Source organism: Crotalus tigris, unplaced genomic scaffold, assembly GCF_016545835.1.
Source record: "Crotalus tigris isolate CLP2741 ecotype Arizona unplaced genomic scaffold, ASM1654583v1 scf7180000023598.3388751, whole genome shotgun sequence".
NCBI classification, from domain to species: domain Eukaryota; kingdom Metazoa; phylum Chordata; class Lepidosauria; order Squamata; family Viperidae; genus Crotalus; species Crotalus tigris.
Window position 1 is genome coordinate 3,315,669 of NW_024100068.1, and position 21,834 is coordinate 3,337,502.

General features: G+C 37.3%; 1 protein-coding gene across 2 annotated transcripts in view; it reads left to right on the forward strand.

The window, feature by feature from the left end:
- PELI2 (pellino E3 ubiquitin protein ligase family member 2) overlaps window positions 1-21,834 on the forward strand; it is a 59,438-nt gene that overhangs the window by 4,770 nt on the left and 32,834 nt on the right. Inside the window, exons 1-2 of one of the 2 annotated variants that reach the window (XM_039319458.1) lie at window positions 16,561-16,974; window positions 17,612-17,741. In XM_039319458.1, the coding sequence (XP_039175392.1) occupies window positions 16,955-16,974; window positions 17,612-17,741 (150 nt within the window). In that variant the 5' untranslated portion in view covers window positions 16,561-16,954. Of the gene's footprint in view, window positions 1-16,560; window positions 16,975-17,611; window positions 17,742-21,834 lie in introns of those variants that run through there. The other variant, XM_039319457.1, reaches the window with a different exon arrangement.

The window sequence follows — 21,834 nt, forward strand, 5'->3', positions numbered from 1 at the left end:
CTTGAAGAAGAAGAAAAAAAGAAGGGACATACAGTAAAGCGAGCTGGGAGGGGATGTTGAGTAATATAGGATTTGCTAGATGGGAAGATTTCAAGAAGTGGTAAAAGGTGTTAAAGATAGACTGCCAGCTATTCCAAATTTGGGGAAGTATACAGTATCACAAGAAAATATACATTGATAAAGATATTATAGACAAGAATATTGTATACTTTAGGATGGGAGAGAACATAGTGATGTGTCATGTTAATCTCAAATATTTATCAGATATGAGATATGAACAATTAGGTAATGGATTAAAAAGACTGTAAAAGAAGAAAACCTTCTGCTGAAGCTATTTGAGCTATCCCCAAAATCCTAGATTTGTCTCATTTTTCATTTAGATACACTTAGCAGATTCATTTTTCAGCAAGTTTTGTATCAGTGAATTAATGTTATGAATTCTTTGTGCCTCTACAATTTGTCTGTTTTAACCAGTATTAACTTGTTTTTAATTTTTAAAAATTCTTTTGTTAATGTTTTTTTTAAAAACTAAGCCTACAAGAAAATTGTTTCAAAGAATGTTGTAAACAGTTGTCAGTAATTGTGAAAAGTTTTAAACAGTGACATATAATGCAGTTTTATAAGATGCTTAGCATTTTATCCTAATCTGTGTCAAAACAAGGATACCTGTACAAATGTAAACTTGAAGAAAAATCAACTATTAGAAAGTATGTGCTTATTGAAACCATTATTTGTTTCTGCTGATTTGCCTGCTACTTAGCTTATTTTGTAAAGTATTAGTTGCATTTTAATAGTAAAATTATTGAGCAATAATTTTTTGTAAGGATAAATTTTACACCTATTCTAGTCTGAAGATTGTTAACTGGTATATTTTTAAAACTGTATAATTGATGCAGCGATAAATATGCATATGTATACATTTGGACAGACAAGTTGAATTATCTGAGAAGGAAGATTTGTGTGATTAGAAAGGATTTATGTAGTTTGCAATTTTTGTGGTTAGAAAAGTACTCTGTTTTCTAAAACCTTTTAGATTATACATGTGTAAGTACTGAAAATATATAGTGGCTATATCTTGCTGTTTTTAAAACCATGGTCGATTGACTATGTCATAATTAAGATGATACTATGATTTAAAGATAACATTCTGGGTTTATAAAATGTGATTTGTTTACTTTTGGCTTAATTTTTTTATTTATTAAATTAATAAATAAATTTATTAAATTTGCTGCCCATCTCACCATGAGGTGATTTGTGGTGTTTTGTGAATCAAGCTTATATGTGAGTTATAAATTATGATGTAGGGGATGACCAGGGAATGGGTCAAGCGCATCACCAGTCTCTAGTCCTTTCGTGCACACAAGAGATCTAAGTCCAGCCACCTTGAATTCCGTTGACTGTTATCTATACCGCCAATAGTAGTTCAGATTCTGGTAGAAAGTGTTAGCATGCATTAAACTGACATTTGAACTGCTTTGGCTCCTGATTGCTTGGACCTTAGATATGAGTTATAAATTATAGTTAAAAATTGTAGTTTTTCACTTAGCATTTTATACCAACCCAGTTATTTGTGGTTTTATAATGCAAACAATAGTTGAACAACTGGAACTAGAATATATGAACTTTGTCACAATTTCAGTAAGGAGACAGAAAAAAAAACTTGTCCCTGTTCAGGCAGTCACATCACCTACATTATCATGACTACATAACTGTTATTTTAGTTTAGGATTGCGTCTGTATTCTGTAGGGAACTGTGAAGAACAGATTGAAAGAAAAGGATTGAAACTTGATAATGTAGGAACACAGTCAAAGAATACTAATTACTTGGACTGTAAAGTCCAGAATCAGATGAATTTCATCCTAGAGAAGGAATGTGCTGATGCTGAAGAACATATGAAGTGCTAATCACATATGGACTGGCATTTTTGGTATGTGTGTGCTTATGGAATAATAGTGTTTTGTACAATTTACATGAAATATTACATATTTTAATCCTGATCCTTGCACGCAAAAATGATTTACTGGACTGTATAAATGGCAATAACTTATCTCTGGTATAAATTAATATTTAAAATAGACCATATTCCCATTAATACATTGTAAAAAAGCTAAAGTACTGACAATAGCCTTTTGCCCTGAAATTGTTCTCATCCTGTGGGTCTATTTAAATATTTAGATAATGCACACTTTGTAGACTGCTCAACAACTCAATACCCATTACCCATGTTCTACCCTCTTCAAATAATTGATTTTTCACAGAAGATGCAGTATATTAAAGAGGTACTTGAGAAGCTTATCCTTTAGATGGACTTTGTCCATTGGTGTAACATTTGATGTAAAGCCAATATTCTCCAAGAGAGTTTAAAATTTGTAAAATTTGCTTTCTACATTCTATAGCACATAGGAAATGACCATGTTTTATTTGTATCAAGGTGCTTCTGTCAGGAGTGTTAGATACGTTTACTGCCTTGTGTTATTTATAAAGTCTGGATTTAAAAAAAAAAATACCCCCCCCCCCACAAATAATACAAAACTGGCAGTACAAGAACTATAATGTACCTTCTAGACTCCAGAAAAAACTTCAGTGACAAGAGTTGTGAAACATTTAGAAGAGTACATAAATCTGTGATATTATGACACAATACCACAGCGGGATCAGAGCTTCATTTAAATCTTAATGTAGTTGTACGTAAAAGTTTAGGCAGCTCCCACTCAAATTGTACACTATGCTTCAGTGAATCTTTATTTGAACAGAAGCTGATACTATCTGCATAGTATAAGGTTAAGCAGGATATCTTTCTGCAAATTTAAATATATGCTTACTAGAATCGTAGAATCATATGGCTGGAAGGGATTTTGGAAGTATTCTAATCCAACCCTTTGCTATTTAAGTACAATTAATTTCAGATTAAAAATAAGAAAACCATCAATATGGCAGATGCAGAAATTTGGACATTCTTTTAAACCAGGGGTCTTCAAACTTGGCCCTTTTATGACTTGTGGACTTGGCTGAGGAATTCTGGGAGTTGAAGTCCACAAGTCATAAAAGGACCAAGTTTGAAGACCCCTGTTTTAAATCATACCTTATAGTTTCTACTGTGACAGAAATAACCAGTAGAGTAGATTTTCTACTCTTGCTTTTGAAATTTTTTCTCCCCCTTCCTTGCACAACTTTTCTAAGTTAAAAATATTTTCTGCTAGATTTTAAGTAGTATTCAATTGTGGAGATTTTGAGGGCTGTTCCAAAACCCTTATCTTTTTTTTTTTAAATAATCATGGTTGATTTGGAGGTATATTTAGATTGTTGTCTTGCTGAAATATAGAACATAAGAATATGGTGAGCTATCTATAGTGTAAATAAACATAGTGTATTGGATAATGTAATAAGAAATAAATGTTTGCTTAGTGCCACCAGAAACAACCTAAGAGTTTTGAGGCAGATAATCCCTATAAAGAGAATAAAATGCAGGTCTGCGATGCATCTTTACTGTGAAATTATCATTGCAGTTCTGATTTCAGAATATCATCCATTTTGCTTATATCTAATTTTTAACTGCAGCAAATCAGTTATAAACATTATGGCTCATTACTTTTTAACTATTGCAGCACTACAATTATAAATTTCCACTTGACATCTTTGATTGGCCTTTATGAGGCAATTATCTTTGAAAGGTTGTCTAATAAATGAGCACTTTCCCCCTTACTTTTGCCAGTTTGGAAAAGAGGTCGCCTCTCTTCTCTCCAAGGTGCAGTTTTTGTCTGGGATGGATGGAGTGGTGGAAGGCAGTCTTGGTACCTTTTTCTATAGTTGGGTAACTCAAAGTCATTAAATGATTGTTGTTTTTCTAATAGTTGAGGATCAGAGGGAAATATTTTATATTGCAGTAAATATAAAAGATTTGATACATAGTAATGTTCATGGATGAAATTGGTGGTGATTATAAAATTGCATTTCTAATTGTCTATAAAAATTTTGACAGATGACAGCCATTGTGACTAGAGGTACAATGTATATTTTAGAAAATAATGATTTTTTTCTTATTGTCATCAATTCTATTCAGTTCCACTGTCTTTTTCACTGTAGAACAAAGGAAGTGTTTAATACTATTTCCATTTTTTGTAAATATTTTATTAATTTCAAGTTTTACAATCATAAGTACTTAATAAACAGCTTCGTGTCTGGGTTCCTTTATCATTCAGTGGTATATATTAACTTTCACTCAAAATATCCAATACTACACCATCCAATATTTCCCTGGTCCTCTGTTCTTCCAATAATAATAATTTTTCCACAATATGCAAGTATAATTCTTAATGCTACTAATACCTATACAATTAAATATAAACATCTTCATCACATGTTTCTAATGTTATACATAGTGTCAATAATATCAGTTTATAATATCTTCTCTAGCCAAAACATATCTCAAATGTATTTGCAATCAGAGTTCTGTTATTCAATCCGTATCCTGTTTTTTCTCTTTTTTCAATTTTAATTTCCCATCAATATTCAAAATAACTGCATCAGTTATAATTTTTCTCACAATTAATTACATTTGGGTAACTAAAAACTTCCCTTATACCGACCTTCTTGGTATTTTCATATTTCCCATTTTATAAAAAATTATGTTATCTTAGTTACAAATCACATCCTTCTAATTTATAATGGTCCCTTTATTTCTAACAATTGTCTATTCTTTTAATCATATTCAAACATCCATTAGATGGTATAATATAGTGGTGGTGAACCTATGGCACGGATGCCAGAGGCGGCACTCGGAGCCCTTTCTGTGGGCACCCATGCTGTTGCCCCAGCCTTGCCTCCCCCCACAACCCCCTCCTCTCCAGCAGCCCCCCTGAAGAAGAATCGCCCCTGAGCGTGGCCCATGTGGAGCTGCACAACCAAGGACATGGCAGCCAGGCAGCGTAGACAAGTCTCTGCCCTCACACCCCATCGTGCACAGTTGATGCTGGGTGATCTGCAGCAGCGGGCCCTGGGGGACAGGGCAGGCAGGTGGGGGATGGGGGGTGCAGCAGGGGCGGAGCAGGGAGTGGAGTGGGGGTGGGGCCAGTTTTGGGGCACTCATTCTCTAAATTTATCTGAATTCTTAGTCCAGTGATGGCGAACTTTTTAGAAACTGAGTGCCCCAAAACCGTCCTGCTCCCACCTCTGCCCCGTCCCACTCCCTGCCCGGGCCACTCACTGCCTCCGTGGCCTATTGCAGATCACCCAGGCGGCCCAGCAGTGACATGGTGGACACATTCTCCACCTGCACCCCGCAGCATCAACTTTGCATGACGGGGCATGAGGGTGGAGTCTTGTCCCCACTGCCCAGCTGCCATGTCCTTGGCTGTGCTGTTCCGCGTAGGCCGTGCCCGGGGTTGACTCCTCTCCGGGGGGGCTGCTGGTCAGGAGGGGGTCACGGGAGGTGGCAGGGCTGGGACGACAGCACACATGCCCACAGAGAGTGCTCTGAGTGCCACCACTGCCCTAGTCCATTAGTAACTTTCTAAAATCAAAGTTTAATTTTCCTGTTTATTCCATTTTTTAAAGTTCTTAAACTTGTAGTTAACACTTCTTTTGGTAAGAATTGAAGGAAATTTGTCTGGGGTTGGAAAATCCAAAGATTCCTTATAGCTGAAAAGCACTCAACAAGCAATTTCCGAAAGTGATTAGAGAAAAGGAAATATGCAAACTTAGTGTCATTTCAAAGGTGCTGAATACAATTTGAGCTAGATCAGTGGTGGCGAACCTATGGCATGGGTGCCAGAGGCGGCACTCGGAGGCTTCTCTGTTGGCACACGTGCCGTTGCCCCAGCCTCGCCTCCCCGTGACCCCCTCTTCTCCAGCAGCCCCCCTGAAGGAGAGTCACCCCTGAGCATGGCCCATGCGGAGCAGAGCAGCCAAGGACATGGCAGCCAGGCAGCGTAGACAAAACTCTGCCCTTACACCCCATCATGTACAGTTGATGCTGCAGAGTGTGGGCAAAGGGCGTGACCGCTATAGTGCTACCTGGGCAATTGACAGGCCCTGGAGGTGGTGAATGGTCCTGCGGGCAGGCAGGATGGGGGATGGGGGGCGGAGCAGGAGCAGGGCAGGGCAGGGCCAGTTTTTGGACACTCGGTCTCTAAAAGGTTTGCCATCACTGAGCTAGATAGTTATTCCCTCGTTTCCTCATCTCCCATATCTCTAAACCCAGTGGAGACTGCTGTGGTCTCCTCATGAGAAGCAGCTACCTGGAGTACTTGTGGGCCATCTTAAGTCTTCTTGTCAGGAGAGGAATTATCAAAGAGTCAGTCTGCTTGCTGGCTTTTTATTCCATCATAATCAGCTCCACTTTTCACAGAACTGTCTTCAATATTTATTCCCCAAAAGTCTTTATTTTATAGGTCTCAAGGCCAAGGACAGAATGTTTGCAGAGATGAGCTCTCTTCTTTACAAGAGGTATATGTTTCCCTTTTCTATCTTGACTGGGAGATCTACTGTGTACAATTATGAGTAGCCTTAGATTTCTCCAGTATGACGAGTGGAGAATCCACCAATGGGTTTACTTCGTCTTCTGCCCATAGACTAGTTGTCCAATTTTGCTCCACCTCTCCTCCTGGGACCTCCCTTCCCCAGTCTTGACTAGTCTTGAGCCCGTTTAGACTGAATTCTTGACTCCTGAAGTGATTCTTCTTTAAGGTCGTATATTTCTGATATTTTGGTCAATCCGTTGGGGGGGGGAGGAATTGCAAAGAACAAACAGCTGTTCGTTTGAGCCGTTTCTGCTGCTGGATTGCAGCTCAACCACCAGGCTGGCCTGAACCCAGCTGATCACTGGACAAACAAGGAACCATTTTCAGGTCACCAAGTGTGACCCTGAACAAAGGGAGAGACAATCTCCTTCCCCCCCCAAACCAATCATCCCACAGAGCTAGCGAGGATAGCTAAAGCAAATTCGGAATACATTAGCACGGATGGTCAGTGGGCAATTTAAACCTCTAGCAGATCATACAGAAGCCGGTGAGTCGCATGGGAACAATAGGAGCGTCTTGAATAAGGACGGATTAAACAGGCCTACAAACGGAGGAGGATCTGGAGATACATCCTCTTCATCGACAATGTCTGATCCGTCGGCTCATGGTCTTCCGCAGGAGACCTCCTGCCTCTGGAGGATCTGGAGGAGGAAATAGAGTCTTGGTACTCAGAGGCCTCCTCTTGGAATTAGTACGTTTTTGTCCTAAAAATGTATAGTTACTATACTTAATTAACTTCTAATGTTCAAATTTGCAGTATTTTCCATTCTGTACTAGAATTGGATTTAGATGGAGCAATTTTGTGATTAGTAAAGGATAGACAATTTGATTAAAATCTCTAGCCTTAATTTTGCAATATGTACAGGTAGTCAAACTAAAGCTAAGGCTGCTAAGTGAGCGATGCCATGGATGTCTTGTTTCAGTGCCTGGAGGTTGTAAGGATCTGGATGAGGTGCAGAGACTTTGACTCAACCCAAGCAAGACCGAGTGGCTTTGGGTATTTGGGGCTTCTAGTGATAGGTTCTTTTCACCACTAGTCCTGGATAGGGTGGCTCTGCCCCAGATGGACCCCATGTGTAATCTGGAGAACTCACAGCTCCTGCTAGAAGAGGCAGATGGGAGCAATGGGCAGAAGGGTTTTGAATACCTTAGGATGTTCCTGGATTGGGAGGCTTTGCTCACAGACACACAGACAGATTACTGCAGTGTGGTCTACATGGGGCTGCCCTTGAAAGAGCATTCACAAGCTTCAACAGGTGCAGAATGTTGACTGCAAGTGTAGTAAAGAGTATCAGATATTTGGCATATATAACACCAATTGCTTTGTGAACTGCATTGGTTGTCAGTGTGTTTCTGAGTGCAATTCAAGGTACTGGTTTGGGGATGGCTTACCTTAGGAACCATCTTTTCCCAATCATTTCTACCCATCCAATTTGGTTAGGCAGGGTGGGCATGTCATCCTGTTAGCCAAGGAATGTCGGCTGATGGAAGTCAGGAGGAGAAGTGCTCTCTGTCCTGTAGTTCTTGCCCTCTGATATATTCTCCCTTCAGATATCAGGATGATCCCGACCCTGTTGGCCTTTTGCAAGACTGCTTTAATTATTTTAATGTTTTATGATGTACACTGTCCAGAGTCACTTGTTGAGACTCTGCAACTATATAAATAAAAACAACAACAACAAAAAAACAAAAACCCTTCGGAATCACTTGCTTTGTATTCCATCAAAAATGTTGAGCACTTTTTAATAAGGGTTATTATCCCTGTATATGGCAGAATTTTCGTTTGTATATATGTGATCAACCTAGATGAGATAAGCTTAAGTGGAAAAATATGATTTTCCTATCCTTCAGCTTTTGGTTGCCTTCACCTTCTGCTTCCCTTATCTTTGCCACAGATAATAGGTTTTTCCCCCTAGTCTATTATCACTTCATTTCACATGCCCCAAATAACCTAAGTTCTATGGATTATCATCTTGAGGAATAGCCAAACTAATTTATTGTCCATGATACTCTACTCATAGTAAGTCACTTTAAACTTTAACACATCTGTATTCCTTCTCTATACTGCAAAGAGCATTCTTTTCATTACTCTGTACTTTAATCTGATATTAAAATATCCTTACACTATTCTTCATGATATTACCTCACTTTGATATTACCGTCCTTTCTTCACTACCTAACTTCCTTTGCCTATTCTTAATTCTAAGAAAATTGAATTAACAACTGTTTCCACTTTTTGCCTAAAAAGTCAATTTCTATTGCCTTTGTAATATTTAACACTAACCTTGGTTTTTTGCTTTCCATTTTACTCTCAGAATGACTCAGAATAGTCTTCTTTACTTTCAGATAATGTAATGTAATACATTACATAATGTAAATAATGTAATGTCTGCTTATCTCAAGTTGTTACTGTTTTTTGTTCATTGTAGTGGTTCCTTGGGAGAAGAATATGATTCTTCTCACCAGGCATGTGCATTAGTGTCTTCCATTTTCTAGCATGAACTTTACAACCAAAGTCTTGCTATTATCAATAAATCAATAAATCACTTTCTTGTGTTCTATTGCTCTTCCCATTACCCATTCCAGCAATCCTGTTTCTTCCTTTGTGAATAACTGTTTCTTTGTATGGGTGAGGCATGATGTGTGTTTAAGTGTGCATACAAAATTTCTTTCATGATACAGGTGAAACTCGAAAAATTAGAATATCATGCAAAAGTTCATTTATTTCAGTAATGCAACTTAAAAGGTGAAACTAATATATGAGATAGACTTATTACATGCAAAGCAGGATAGTTCAAGCCGTGATTTGTCATAATTGTGATGATTATGGCTTACAGCTCAAGAAAACCCCAAATCCACAATCTTAGAAAATTAGAATATTACATGCAATCAATAAAACAAGGATTGTACATAGAACAATATTGGACCTCTGGAAAGTATAAGCATGCATATGTACTCAGTACTTGGTTTGGACCCCTTTTGCAGCAATTACTGCCTCAATGTGGCGTGGCATGGAAGCTATCAGCCTGTGGCACTGCTGAGGTGTTATGGAAGACCAGGATGCTTCAATAGCGGCCTTCAACTCTTCTGCATTGTTCGGTCTCATGTCTCTCATCTTTCTCTTGGCAATGCTCCATAGATTCTCTATGAGGTTCAGGTCAGGCAAGTTTGCTGGCCAATCAAGCACAGGAACCCTTTGCAGGTGTTATGGCTTAATTAGCTGATTAGAGTGGGACACTTTGAGCCTAGAATATTGGAACCTTTACACAATATTCTAATTTTCTGAGATTGTGGATTTGGAGTTTTCATGAGCTGTAAGCCATAATCATCTCAGTTATGACACATCACGGCTTGAACTATCTTGCTTTGCATGTAATGAGTCTATCTCATATATTAGTTTCACCTTTTAAGTTGCATTACTGAAATAAATGAACTTTTGCACGATATTCTAATTTTTCAAGTTTCATTATATTGGAATATTGGAATTTTATTCTGCAACATTTAGTTATTATAGTAGGCTTTTAAGTGTAACTATTAATAGATATGCTTGGAATAAATGGTTATAATCTGTTAGGACAAACTGTCTTTTGGATAGTGAAACCATTATTATTTGAAAAGGTCCAGTGCTGTAAAAAAGATAAAAGCTGTTCTTTGTGAAGAAGTAATTATGCTCTCTCTGTCTCTCTAAATATGGAGAAAGGCAGATCTCCAATGTTACTATCAGAGGTTCGCCATTAAGCTCACCAGCCAGAAAATGATTTGAATTTTAGCACACACACATAATATTATTCATTGCATATTATTCTAATAAGAGATAAGCATCAATACTTCACCACCTTGTCTTGATATAGTGTAGGTTTGAATTTGAGCTTTACCTGTGCTTTTATTTTTGTTTTAACTTCTGTTGGTTCCCCAGGTATCTTTACTTCTTCTATTGCAATAGATTTAATTGCTGTTGGTAATAGTAATTTGGAGAAATTTTGCTAACCATTACTGAATATTAAAACTCATGCAAAATAGAGAAAGAATTTATTTGGTAGAAGAGAATACATGTAGCTCAGAATTAAACTGCTGGGTCCTTGGGAAGAAACAATACCTTAAACAGGGAGCCAACAAGAAGGAAGCCACATCTCCACCAAAAAAAGGATAAGCAAACCTTACTCTCACTAATACTAGTTACCTAGTCTGTAAGGAAATAACCAAGCTCAAAGAGCAAGAAGAACCCAAGAAAAATATATTCAATATTATTCAGCAGTAAGTTTAGTCCCCTCTCTGAAGAATCGCAGCAATGGAAATAGTTGGCTATTGCTTTCTTTCAGGATGGAGTCTGTAGCCCTGAGATTTTCTGCTAAGGATTAACAGTCTGACCGAGCTTTGATTTTTGAGTTGAATAAAGGTTTTTCTAGGTCAGTGGTGGCGAACCTATGGCACGCATGCCAGAGGTGGCACTCGGAGCCCTCTCTGTGGGCATGCGCGCTTTACCCCTACCCCGCCTCCCCCCGCAACCCCCTCCTCACCAGCAGCCTGCCCAGAGAAGCTCTCCCAGGCGCAGCCTATGCAGAGCAGCGCAGCCAAGCACATGGCAGCCGGGCATCAGGGGTAAGACTCCGCTCTTGCGCCCCATCATGTGCAGATGATGCTTTGGGGTGCGGGCGGAGGGCATGGCTGCCATGCCGCTGCAAGGCTGTCTGGGCTATCTATAGAAAGTGGCCTTGTGGGCGGGCTGAACGGGCGGAGCGGGGGGCAGAGCGGGGCCGGGCCGGTTTTTGGGCACTTGGTCTCTAAAAGGTTCGCCATCACTGGTCTAGGTCCTATTAACAAACCTGTAAGTACTGTATTTGCTGGATTTATTTATTTATTGCATTTATATTTGCAATGAATATTCATTCATTGACTCATCATGAATTCTCATTAACTCATCAATTGACTAAGTCAATTAATAGTCACTTACAATGTCTTCAGCAAAAAAAATTTTTAAAAAAACTTTATGGATTGTGTGACTTACCTTTGGTGTTGTAGAATGATTCCAGAGAAATATGCATTTGGTTTAAAGAGTTGCTTCCTAGTACTTCCTAGCTCTACTAATATCTTTGAGCTTATATAACTTTTGTGTATTTTACAGGTGGTCTTCACTTAATGACCACTCATTCGGGGATTCCTTGAACTCATGGTGATGCTGAATAAGTGGTTGTTATTATGAGTCTTTGTACTTAGGTTGGTCACAATGTCCCTGTGGTCACATGACTCACAATAATGGTATTGCAGCATCCCACAGTCACTTGATCGCCATTTACAACCTTCTTTGTCAGCTTCCTACAAGCAAAGTCAATGAGGAAGACAGCATGAGACAAATGGTCACTATATGATGTTCTTGCTTAGTGCCTGCAATGATTTGCATAATGACAGCAACTGGAAGTGCTGGAATTATTGTCACCGGTCATGTGCCATTGTCACTTAGCAATATGTCACTTAGCAATAAAAATTCCAGTCCCAATTATTATCACTAAGTGAAGACTATTTGTAACAAATTAGAAAATCCAATTAAATTAGAAAACCCAATTTAAATAAAAATATTTTTAATTCATTCTGCTTTGATAACTTAATACAGTAACTCTGGTTTATGCCTTCTAAAATGAGGATAAATATCCTTACTTGAGACTTGTTTAGATTTCTATCAAAGGATTAGATGCTAGAAACAAAGGAGAGATTCTGTTTTGTACATTTGAAGCTGTTATGCTGACATATGTTTTGTTACCATACACAGAGATGATAGAACTTCATTGTGGATTATTTTCTTAGTAGAGCTTTATGTTGGCTATTTCAAAGAATCACATGTTTGTTTTTTTATTGGCAAGGATATGCAGTGTACAGTTCAATAATTTCTCAGAGGATTTCCCTAAAATCTAATCAGTTGAAGAATATAGTCTACTCTCCTAATTTTAATTATTTATGAAGGCACAGGTATATATAAAGCATTCAAATCTCTTTTGTTCCTAGTAGACCTTCAAGTCTGTGTCAGCCGGGTTATCTTTCAGTATACAGAATGCAAATTAAATAGAAGTCGTGAACCAGGATCTCCAAAAATATCAAGCAAAACATAAGGCACCAAAATATAGTGTCTAGACATCCATATTTGAAATCCTTCAATAATAATAAGCTTTTATTGATCATCACTGAGAAGGAAGCATTTCTTAGTGCTGAGTTCAGAATATCTGTAGGCTGCTTTGCCACAGGCATTGCATATTTGTCACAAACAACTGAAACATGCACATATAATTGTGGTAGATTATTTTTTTGTTCTTATGCAACTACACACACACACACAGAGAGAGAGAGAGAGAGAGAGAGAGAGAGAAATGCACGTGATCAAAGATAAAATCCCTCCAGAATGTATATGGGTAAAAGGGGAAAAGTGACATTGCCATAGGTGTATATTACAGGCCACCCAACCAATCAGAAGAAATAGATGGACTCTTTGCCAACCAGTTAACAAATGTATATAGGAAGCATACCACAGTAGTAATGGGAGACTTCAACTATCTAGATATCAACTGGGAGACAAAGTCTGCAGTGAGTGGGAAATCAAACAGATTTCTAACCAACCTAGGTGATAACTTTATCATCCAAAAGGTGGAGGAGGGAACTAGAAGTAAAGCTATACTGGAGCTAATCCTTACTAATTGAGAAGAAATGATAGAGGGAGTTGAAATTGCCAGAACCTTGGGTGCAAATGACTACATCATGCTGAAATTCAATATAATCCAAACACAAGCAATAGAAAATAATCCAACCAGAGTCTTAAACTTCAAAAGAGCTGATTTTAACAAACTCAGAGAGAATTCTAGGAAAGATTTCATGGATGAAAATTCTAAAGGGGAAAAGAATGCAAGCATGGGAAACTCTGAAAAATATGATCATAAAAGCCCAGTCCAGCACAATACCACTGAAAAAGAAAAACAAAAAACCAGCATGGCTGCACAAAGCTCACTCTTGACAAACTGAAAGACAAAAGGACAAGTACAAAAGATGGAAAGAGGGACACATAACTAAGGCTGATTATCAGCAGACAGCCAGAACATGCAAAGATGAAGTCAGGAAAGCAAAGGCTCAGAATGAACGAAGATTTGCAACAGAAATCAAGGACAATCAAAAAAGTTTATTTCAACATATTAATAACGAAAAAAGTCAATGAAATGGTAGGTCCATTAAAGAGAGAAGATGGCAAGGAAGTAACAAGCAGTAGGGAGAAAGCAGAGCTGCTTAATTCATTCTTTGCATCAGTCTTCACACAAAAAGAAATTATAGCCCAACATACCAAAAAAAAAAAAAAAATTACTGCAAAAGACAAACTAGAAACAAAAACTAAAATAAGCAAGAAAATGTTAAGAGAACACCTATCCAACCTTGATGAGTATAAATCACCAGGATCTGACAGATTACAACCTAGAGTTCCTAAAGAGCTGGCAGATGTTATTTCAGAACCATTGTACCATATATTTCAAAACTCTTGGAGCACAGGGGAAGTACCTGAGGATTGGAAAAGGGATGATGTGGTTCCCCTCTTCAAGAAAGAGAAAAAAAAACATATTCAGGAAACTATAGACCAATCAGTCTAACATCAATAGCTGGGAAGATCCTGGAAAAGATAATAAAAAAACAGATCTGCAAACAACTAGAAGTAAACAAAGTTATAATCAGTAGCCAGGACGGGTTTGTCAAAAACAGATCATACCAAATCAATCTTATTTCATTCTTTGATAAAGTGACTAAATTAGTAGACCAGCGAAATGCTGTGGACATAGTAGACTTCAGTAAGGCATTTGAAAAAGTAGACCACAACCTGCTGCTTAGTAAGCTAGAAAAAGGTAGGATAGACAATAACACCATCAGATGGATCTGCAGCTGGCTGACAAACCATACTCAGAGAGTAGTCCTCAATGGTATTACATCTACATGGAGAGAAGTAAGCAGTGGGTTACCACAAGGCTTCATCTTAGGCCCAGTACTTTTCAATATCTTAATCAATTACTTAGATGAGGGAATTGAAGGGGAATTCATCAGATTTGCAGATGACACTAAACTAGCAGGAATAGCCAACACCCCAAAAGTCAAGCTCAGGATCCAAAACGATTTTGACAAACTTGAACAATGGGCCCTATCCAACAAAATGAGTTTTAATGTGGAGAAAAGCAAAGTTTTACATTTAGACAGGAAAAATCAAAGGTACAAGTACAGATTAGGTGAGACCTGGCTCAAAAACAGTAACTGTGAGAGTGACCTTGGAGTCCTACTGGGCGATCACTTGACTATGAGCTAGCCGTGTGCAGCAGCAGCTAAAAAAGATAATAGAATCCTGGGTTGTATAAACAGAGACATAGAATCAAGATCAAATGAAGTATTAGTACCGCTTTATAAAACCTAGTTAAGATCACGCCTGGAATACTGCAACCAATTTTGTTCACCATACTACAAAAAAGATGTTGAGATCTTGGAAAAAAATCAAAGAAGAGCAACTAAGATGATCAAAGACCTGGAGATTAAAACATATGAAGAACGTCTGCAGGACTTGGGTGTTGTGGTTCCGGCTAATGAAACATTCCAAAGAACTTCCAGGCATTTATTTTCCTAAAAGTCTTTTATTGTTACAAAATGTCAGCACAGGCACAACGGAGGGATGCTAGAATCTAAGTTCGCTTCCTCTGAGCAGTTAAATTATCAGCATGTTCCCTCCCTAAATTAACCCTCATATCTCACATTATCCAATTAGTGTGAAGGTCAAATGTTTTCTTCCTCTTTCTTTCCCGAGCTTTACCCCCAAACCCCTTCTCTCTTTATTAACCCCATATTTACCAGACAATTCTGCATATTGTCAAAAGCAAGAATATACAATATTTGCAGCGTTGACATTGGGTTTGGGTAATCTAAAGAAAAGAAATGAGTGACATGATAGCAGTATTCCAGTATTTGAGGGCTGCCACAAAAAAAAGGGGGGGTCAGTCTATTATCCAAAGCACCAGAGGACAGGACAAGAAACAGTGGTTGGAAACTGACCAAAAAGAGAAGCAGGGGGTTGGACTAGAAGATGTCCAAGATCCTTTCCAGCTTTATTCTATTCTAAACCCTTTAGTTGAAGTTTATAGTCTGTGAACTCAACAGTTCTCACAAAACAGCTTATGTTTAGTCATGCCTTGGTCATTTCCTCATTGGATTATTGCAGTACATCCATATGAGGCAAAGACTATCTGGAAATTACAACTGTTCCTAAATATTGCAGTGCGTGCATTTCTTGGCAGTCCATAGTTTACTCATATTACATTGCTGCTGCAAAAGCTATCAACCAATCAGAATAGAGCTGGAAGGGAACTTGGAGGTCTTCTAGTCCAAACCCCTGCTCAAGGAGAAGATCCTATACAATTTGAGACAAGTGGCTATCCAATCTCTTCTTAAAAACCTCCAGTGATGAAGCACCCTCAATCACTGAAGGCAAGCTATTCCATTGGTTAATTGTTCTCACTATTAGAAAGTTTCTTCTTAATTTCAGGTTGCTTCTCTCCTTGATTAGTTTCCATCCATTGTTTCTTGTCTTGTCTTCTGGTGCTTTGGAAAATAAGTTGACCCTCTCTTCTTTGTGGCAGACCCTCAAATACTGGAATCTACTGCTATCATGTCACCCCTAGCCCTTCTTTTCTCTAGACTAGCCATACCTAGTTTCTGCAACCGTTCTTCATGTTTTTGCCTCGGGGCCTTTAATCATCATAGTTGCTCTGCTCTGCACTTTTTCCGACATCTTTTTTGTAATGTGACCAAAATTAGATACAGTATTCCAGGTGTGATCGTACTAAAGTTTTGTAAAGCTGTACTAAAGAGATTCTATGCCTCTCTTTATACAACCAAGGATTGTATTAGCTTTTTTGGGTGCTGCTGCACACTGCTGGCTCATGTTTAAGTGATCGTCCACTAGCACTCCAAGGTCCCTCTCACAGTTACTGTTTTTGAGCCAGGTTTCACCTAATCAGTATTTGTACCTTTGGTTTTTCCTACATAAGTGTAAAGCCTTTTCTCCACATTAACTTTCATTTTGTTGGATAGGACCCTTTGTTCAAATGGAAGCAGTATGCTTTTCATTTTCTCTCCAGTGCAATTCCAATTTCAAATCATTTAAAGCTCAAAATGATTATTACTTTCAAAGCCCTAAATGACTTGCAGGACCATGTCTCCCTGAGGGTATCCCATTCCATCCATTTCCCCAGATTAAGATATGATAGGAATACTCCAGATCCCATCCTTTAAATGTTGTCATTTGGAAATGTGCCTCCTCCATATCTTTCACTGCCCACTGGAATACCCTTTCTCCTGCAGATCCAGCAGAGTCCTATTCCCTTGGTCTTCTGGAAGGCGTTGAATAGCTGGGTTATCCTACTAGTGTTAGGAAGGAATGAGGCTGAAGCCCAGAAGGTAGAATCCTGATGTCTGTGAAAGTATTGTCTTAGGGTACCAGGAATTGTTACTGCAGTGGTTCTTAACCTTTTTAATGCCGCGACCCCCAGCCAATAGAATTAGACTCTATTCAAGAGAGTCTATTCTATTGGCTTTCAAAAGCCAATAGAATAAAAAGGAGTAGCACAGCTAAGGAAAAGGGGAAAAAATGGCGGACTGCGTTGTTTGGCGATCCCCGTGAAATGGTCGTTCGACCCCAAATGGGGTCCCGACCCACAGGTTGAGAACCACTGTGTTACTGTAATTGTTGGAAATTTTGATATTTTTTATTTTGTGAGCTGCTCAGGGTTAAAGTTCACAATATAAGCAGCTATATAAACTTTTTAAAATAAAGTTGAATGCTTACGGGGAGTTTGGGAGACATTAAAAACTGAAATATGCAACTTATGGTCAGATAATTTATCTGAAATTGTATCATTTGTTAAATTTTAGGTAATGTGTTATAGATTTGACTGGTTGAACAATTTGGTAGCCTTTTCTTTATCAGGGATAGCTGATAGTTGCTGCCCTTGTATATGTGTCTACAAAGATTTTAAATTTTTCTTTCACTACATGCTCAGCAAATGAAAATAACAAACATATATCTTTTTCATAGGTACAATGGCTGCCTCCCTAATGGTGACCGGGGTCGTAGGAAAAGCAGATTTGCCCTTTATAAAAGACCTAAAGCAAATGGCGTCAAACCTAGCACTGTTCATGTGATTTCAACACCTCAAGCATCTAAGGTATTGTCACTAATTCTCAGAGCTTGGGCCTTAATGCTAAGTTTTGCAAAGCAGCAATGATTGAATGTGTTGGTGACTATATATTCTACGGTGGTTATTCCTTTCTGGTGCTGGAAGGTAATTTTTTTTGCATAGAGCATACTTTATTGGGTCTTTGAGTACAATGATATTTGCATTCAGAATTCTTTCATCTGGGCTAATAAATAGATATTGACAAAATGTTTCAAATCTACAATTTCTGAATTTGAATGTTCTTTAAACTCTGATGTTCTGTGTCTAAATCACACTAGCTGTTTGATGTTACTGGAAATATATAGTCCTATTCCAATTTTCCAGAGGTTGTCCATACTCAAAGAAGTATGGACAACCCCCCCCATAACCATTCGAAGGGGGTTGGGGCATTTTGAGTCTTAAAATAACTATGGAATACTTTTTACAAAGTGAGAACAAAACCCATGTTGAAACTTTAAAATCTCAGACTGGAATGCATTTCAAAATTTAATTCATAGTCATGGATTCATAAATGCATGGACAATTATGAATCCTACAATGAAAGTGCATACACTGTATTCAGGTAGACATGAATCCCACTGTAGGATATACTGTATACAAACATTTAAACCAGGGGTGTCAAACTGCCTATGAATGTAAATTTATATTTAATTAATATTTTTTCCAATTTAAAATATAACTATCCAATTAGAAAATTATTGAATACTATAGAAATTAATAAAACCAATTAATCTTCATTAGCAATGTGTTCTTTAGATATATTTAAAGTTTAAAGCCTTTGATTCTCTGGAAATAGCATTTTTAAAACAAATATTAAATAAATCCAGGTTTGGGACTGGCTGTTGTAAGATGATCGAACATACATATGGACCAACTGAAGTGCGGATAAGACTTAACAGCTATGATTCAGATTCTATTGTGATTTTAAAAAGTACAAAGCAGGGTTATCTCTTATCACCTGTATTATTCAGTCTAGTTATAGAAGTGCTGGTAACATCACTTAGATCAACAATTAGATTTACTGGATAAAATTGGGAGATACACACATACACATGATTTTTCCCAATGTTGGAGACATTCTCAAAAAAAAAATCCCATATTTTTTTCCATTTGTAGTGGTCATTTGATAAAGCTACATCCTTTTGGTGTAAAAGTTTTGGAGATAAGTAACATCACTAAACAAAAAAAATGATGTTTCCAAGTTGGTTTATTGCATTTATTTACAGGATGAAACCTTAAAAATATGAAACATATCTGTGTAATTTTAGCAGTCAAAACAATAATTGCACAACATAGAAAAACTCCAGATAACATAACATTTGAGATTTGAATTAACAAGGTCTCTTCAATTGCCATGTTAGAAAAAAAATCACAGATAAAGTTTAAATAATGAGCTATCAGAAGCAGGACAACAGTGTTATCAGATTTGGGTGGATTTTATGATTTATCTCAACAACAACAGACCAGTATAGGGTATACTTTACATATATGATTAATTTGTGCATAAGCAGTATCGGTTTCTTTATTTACATTGTAGTAGTACTTTTTTTTATATTTTCTGTATCTTTTTTTTTCTTTAACAGTTACCTGATACTGTTTTTTAATCACAGTTCAATAAACATAATGGGAAAATATGAAAAAGTTTTTATGCTTTTAAAATTATTGTATAAGGTATGGTTTCTGGGTGAGCTAGTGCTGTTTCTGAAATACATAAATAATTCCGAAAACTTTAGCGAAGACAAATATCATTTTATATTTCTTTTATGGTTGCTTAAGGAGCTGTAGCCTAAACCAAAACAACTAAACGTACTTTTGCTTGTTCTACCAGTATAGTAGCATGATTTCCAAACATAGAAGAATACTGTTTCCTTCTTTGAATAAAATCCATGTTAGAATAAACACTTAAATTATCTTAGATACATAACATATTTTAAAGATAGTTTCTTAGTACTGAATTGTTATTCTGTAAATGTAAATTCCCATTGATTTGTCTTATGGAATACAATGGTTTGGCGTATGTTTAGTATCCCTTGCAAGTTAATATGTTATAACCATCTTCATTGTACAAGTAGTCTTCAACTTACAACAATTAATTTAGTGACTGTTCATAGTTACAACATTAGTGAAAAAAATGAGTTATGGCAGTTTTCCACACTTATGACAGTTGCAAGATCCCTATGGTCACACGATCAAAATTCAGATGCTTGGCAGCTGGTTCATATTTATGACAGTTGCAGTCTCCCAGGGTCATGTGATCACCTTTTGTGGCCTTCTAAAAAGCAAAGTCCATGGGAAAGTCAGATTCACTTAAGAACTGTGTTATTTATTTAACAACTGCAGTGATTCACTTAACAACAGTCTTACTTAATAACATAAATTTTGGGTTCAATTGTAGTTGTTAAGTTGAGGACTATTGTAGTTGGTTGTATCTAACTACAGCCTTTTCCTGGCTGCTCATGTTCCAGACATATTCTTACTCCTGACACTTAAAACAAGGATCTCTAATAGCATCCTTTATGCTTGCTTGTCTGTGTATTTGAAAAAGTGCCTGGGCAAGTAGATAATTAACTGTTTCTAGTGGGTTTCATGTATGTCCTCTTATACTTCTTGATTTTTCTGATCACTTGTAGGACCAGATTGGGGAAACTCTTTTGTTTGATTTTTTTTATCCAATTTCAATTTCTTCAGGGGTTTTTTTGGCAGGTGGGGGGCATCACTACATGAAGTTCTAAAAACTAGAATGTATTTATGTCAAGATGTTTAAAATATAACAGGCCAAATAGATTCAGAATCAGAATAGAGCTAGAAGGGACCTTGGAGGTCTTCTGGTCCAACCCCCTGCTCAAGCAGGAGACCCTATACCATTTCATACAGGTGGCTGTCCAGTATTTTCTTTAAACTCTCCAGTGATGAAGGACCTGGATGAAGGCAAGCTGTTCTACTGGTTAATTCACTGCTGTGATTTTCACATAATGGTAAACTATAACGTGTTTTTGACTGAATGGGATGTATGATGAAATGGTAGTAAACCATAGTTAGTAAACATAGTTTACTGCTGACTTATAAATCTTGATATATTTTAGTATGTTTGAAATCACTATCCTAGTTCATTTTTATGTGTTTCATCTCCTCACTAATTTCTTCTAGGTATTCAGGAAGAAAAAAGATAAAAATGTAGAATAGGCTATAATTGCTTTGTCTGCAACTTTAGTTTATTCCACAAACTATGCTTAAAATAAAATCTGACTAACTATTATGTATCCTCACAGCAATTTCTTTCCAAATTTGTAATTTAAAAAGCAGCCTTCCTCAATCAGGGTGCCCTTTAATTAATTAGATTTGAACATGCAAAATACCTAGTGACTTTATTAAACCCTTCAGACTAGATCAGACTAGGACAGCAACATTATGTAGATCAGTGCTCCTTCTATTGTAAAGTTTCAGTAACAGAATCTTTCTCTTTCCCCTCCCTCTCTTTATCTTTGTGCATACTAGGATGGGACGTCTTAGACTTTTACTTACATCACATTTTGGCCCAAGCTCAGGCTTTAGTAACCATTGCCTTGGCAGTGGCTTTTTCTCCTGCCTCTGCCCTCTACCCAGCCTGCCCATTATATTCTAAAAGTCCACATAGAGAATGTGGATATTGTCTACATTGGGTAATTGGGAAGAAGGGAGAGTAGGAATTGAAATTGACGAAATATGTATCAGTTCTGAATTTCTGACTCTTCTTTATTTTGAAAATTAAAAGGCAGCTTCTTCCAACATGAATATCACTATTCACTCCTATATGGAGATATTTTAGTTAAAATAAGTATTTAAATTGATTGCCACTAAGAGACTGTAAACTGACAGCTAAATCCTGCAGAATGTTAGTGAGATATAAATAGGCATCACTCCCGGCTTTATAAGTTGGAAGACAGACAGGGGAATAATGCTGCTTTTCAGAATATATAATTATTCTGGAACCAGAAATGCATATTTATGGCAAGTGACTAAAAAGCACTCCCAATACATCATCTGCTTTTCCCAAGTCCTCCTTTTTCATTGTATCTTTTTATTTATGTATTCATTAAGCTTA